This window comes from Montipora foliosa, chromosome 2 (assembly GCF_036669935.1).
Source record: "Montipora foliosa isolate CH-2021 chromosome 2, ASM3666993v2, whole genome shotgun sequence".
NCBI classification, from domain to species: domain Eukaryota; kingdom Metazoa; phylum Cnidaria; class Anthozoa; order Scleractinia; family Acroporidae; genus Montipora; species Montipora foliosa.
The window spans coordinates 41921997-41924496 of NC_090870.1; the positions used below are offsets into that span (position 1 = coordinate 41921997).

The 2500-nt window shown below is 35.8% G+C and overlaps 1 protein-coding gene across 1 annotated transcript in view; it reads left to right on the forward strand.

The window, feature by feature from the left end:
• Positions 1-2500, forward strand: part of LOC137993134 (WD repeat-containing protein 31-like) — a 14491-nt gene that overhangs the window by 5619 nt on the left and 6372 nt on the right. Inside the window, exons 3-5 of the mRNA XM_068838818.1 lie at positions 385-520; positions 1478-1578; positions 1752-1822. Coding sequence (XP_068694919.1) covers positions 385-520; positions 1478-1578; positions 1752-1822 — 308 coding nt within the window. The remainder of the gene's footprint in view (positions 1-384; positions 521-1477; positions 1579-1751; positions 1823-2500) is intronic.

The following is a 2500-nucleotide window of genomic DNA, read 5'->3' on the forward strand; positions in this document are numbered from 1 at the left end:
CTTCAATACTTAATATAATGAAGTATCTTTTACTGGTATTTGTTGACAGGAATTTCTTCATTCAACACAGTTTTTCCATAGACTTTCTGGATTACAACAAGATCATGACCGGAACATTCATAGCTTAGTAACCAGACATTAGATCAGACACAAAGGTGGAAAATTGGACACCAGAAGCAGCCTTTTTAAAATTTTCCTGCAGATAAGCTGCACCCCCGATTTCTTGCAACGACTTTTGGACAAAGGTGCAGCTTATCTGCGGGTGTTTTTACGGTAATTGTATTTGTTTGTGGACATCAAGTAACTACTTGTTCGTGTTTGCGTTGACAATTCACTGCACCATTGTGACAGCATAATGTTCTCTTTCATTCTAAATTTGACCAGGTAAAGCATTCAGGTACCAATGTTTATAGTTCCTCTAGAGATAAGACTATCATGGCTTGGCAGATGGATAGACGTGATCCAGTATTGACTTATGAAGGTCATCGGCTGGTGGTTACGGCAATAGATTTAAATGAGGGTGAGATGGAATGTCAGTCTGTTATCTTTCTCACTAGGCATAATTTCTTGTGCTTTATGCACAGGCCCAAGCTTGCATGTAGATAGAGTGACTTTCGTATGACCTTGAAAAAGTGTTCGCAATTTGTTTCATGGGTTTGGCAAGATTGAAACAAAGTTTCTTCTTATTCCTGCCAAGTTAGCTCCTAATATGGGCAGTAAACAGGTCGATGGCCCAGGCACATTACTGCATTTCAAATGATGTCAAAGCAAAACTTTACAGCAAGGACCATGGAGAGATAACATTGTTTGCATCTGCGTCAGCTAAGCCAATGAAAATTCATGTTTGTTTGTTTTTTTCCAATAAGCCAATTACATGTTTTGCATTTTTGTTTATGTTCTGTTTTTACGTTTATATTCAAGGTAATATGAAAGTCGCTCTAACATGGTGGGATTGTCTTCATTTATCTAAAACTTTTGTATGGAATAGTATTGTCATTTTCTTCTACATCAACTCTAACAGTGTAGACCTATGTGTTTTCACCTGATTGTGCCTCTTGTGGGTGCGAAAAATTTGAAGAAGAAAATCATTTTTCGCCATTACTCACAGGCACAAAATCAGACACAAGGGGTATTTATGATGTGCCCTGGTGTAAGAAACAAAACTATACAATTATACAATTTTGTTTGAGAATTCTTTCAAAGGTGTGTACCTTCATCTTACTGTTTTAGGCTTTACACTAAAACCTTGCAAGGGCAAATTTCAGCCTGGATCACTGTACACAGACTCTCGCAATGCCAAAATGGAAAAACAGAAGCACATTACTATTGCTGGGGCTAAATAATTTATTAATTATTACAACCTTAAGATGTTATGGAAGCTAAATATTGTGTCCTTGTTTTGGCTTTTATGTGTTAAGTTATTAACCTTGAAATTCAAAGACAGTGTAAGATAAGTAGACTTTTGTCTTTTTCACAGATGGGACCTTAATATTTTCTGGATCAAGGGATAATTGCGTGAGGCTGTGGGATGTCACTAGGACCACAAGTATCAGTGAGAAAGAGGTTTCAAGAAATCTGGTAATGATAAAAGTAAAATGATAGTGTTTAATGCAACCTTTCATTATTTTTATTAAAGTCCTCTTGTACTAATAATATAATGATAATGATAATGATAATGATAATGATAATGATAATGATAATGATAATAATAATAATTTTAATAATTATTATTATTATTGTTCGATTGACAGGTAAGTTGTGTGAAGTGGATACCTGGAGCCCAGTTTCAAGTTGCTCAAACTGGAGAAGACAAAATGTTGAGGTAAACATTCTATGTGACTGACTTTCCAGTCACAGCTTAAGCCACAAATGATGTTATATTTTGGCAAGAAAACTTAAAGGGTCACTGTCGTGCTTAATTTGCTGTTTTTAGGCCAAATATAGGTGAAAATCTAAATTGATACCTTATCTCTCACATACAACATTCCTGACAACCCACTGACAATATATGAAATTCATGGCACAAAGAGCTATTTGTATTTAATTTTTGGTGTCTCTTTGAAGACACTGTCCCCAAACTTGAAAAAAAGTTTCAATCCATTTCCGTCCTCTCCATCCTTGGCTGCAAACAACAAAGAATATAGCTGTAGATTCAAGTTTGACTAAAATAACGTGACACTGCCCCTTTAAGTACGAAATTGTAAGCACATTTTTTTTGCAATTTTTCTTGAGGCATTCTAACAGCTTGCATCATCTTTTTGGTGGGACTTCCACTTTCAAGTTCTTTACATCTGGTTGTGTTGTTGTACCCCAAGATTGTATAATTTGGACTATATGATGGCTGCTAGAGGCGCCTTATATAGAAAATAATGCTTCTGGCCTGATCTTGTGCAGTTTCACTTTTGTAATCCACTGTCCTGCAAAGATGGTGTTCATTGAGGCAAATAATTATTACTATTCAAATTCAGTGCATTAAAGGCATGTGTTGATTGAGCGGTAC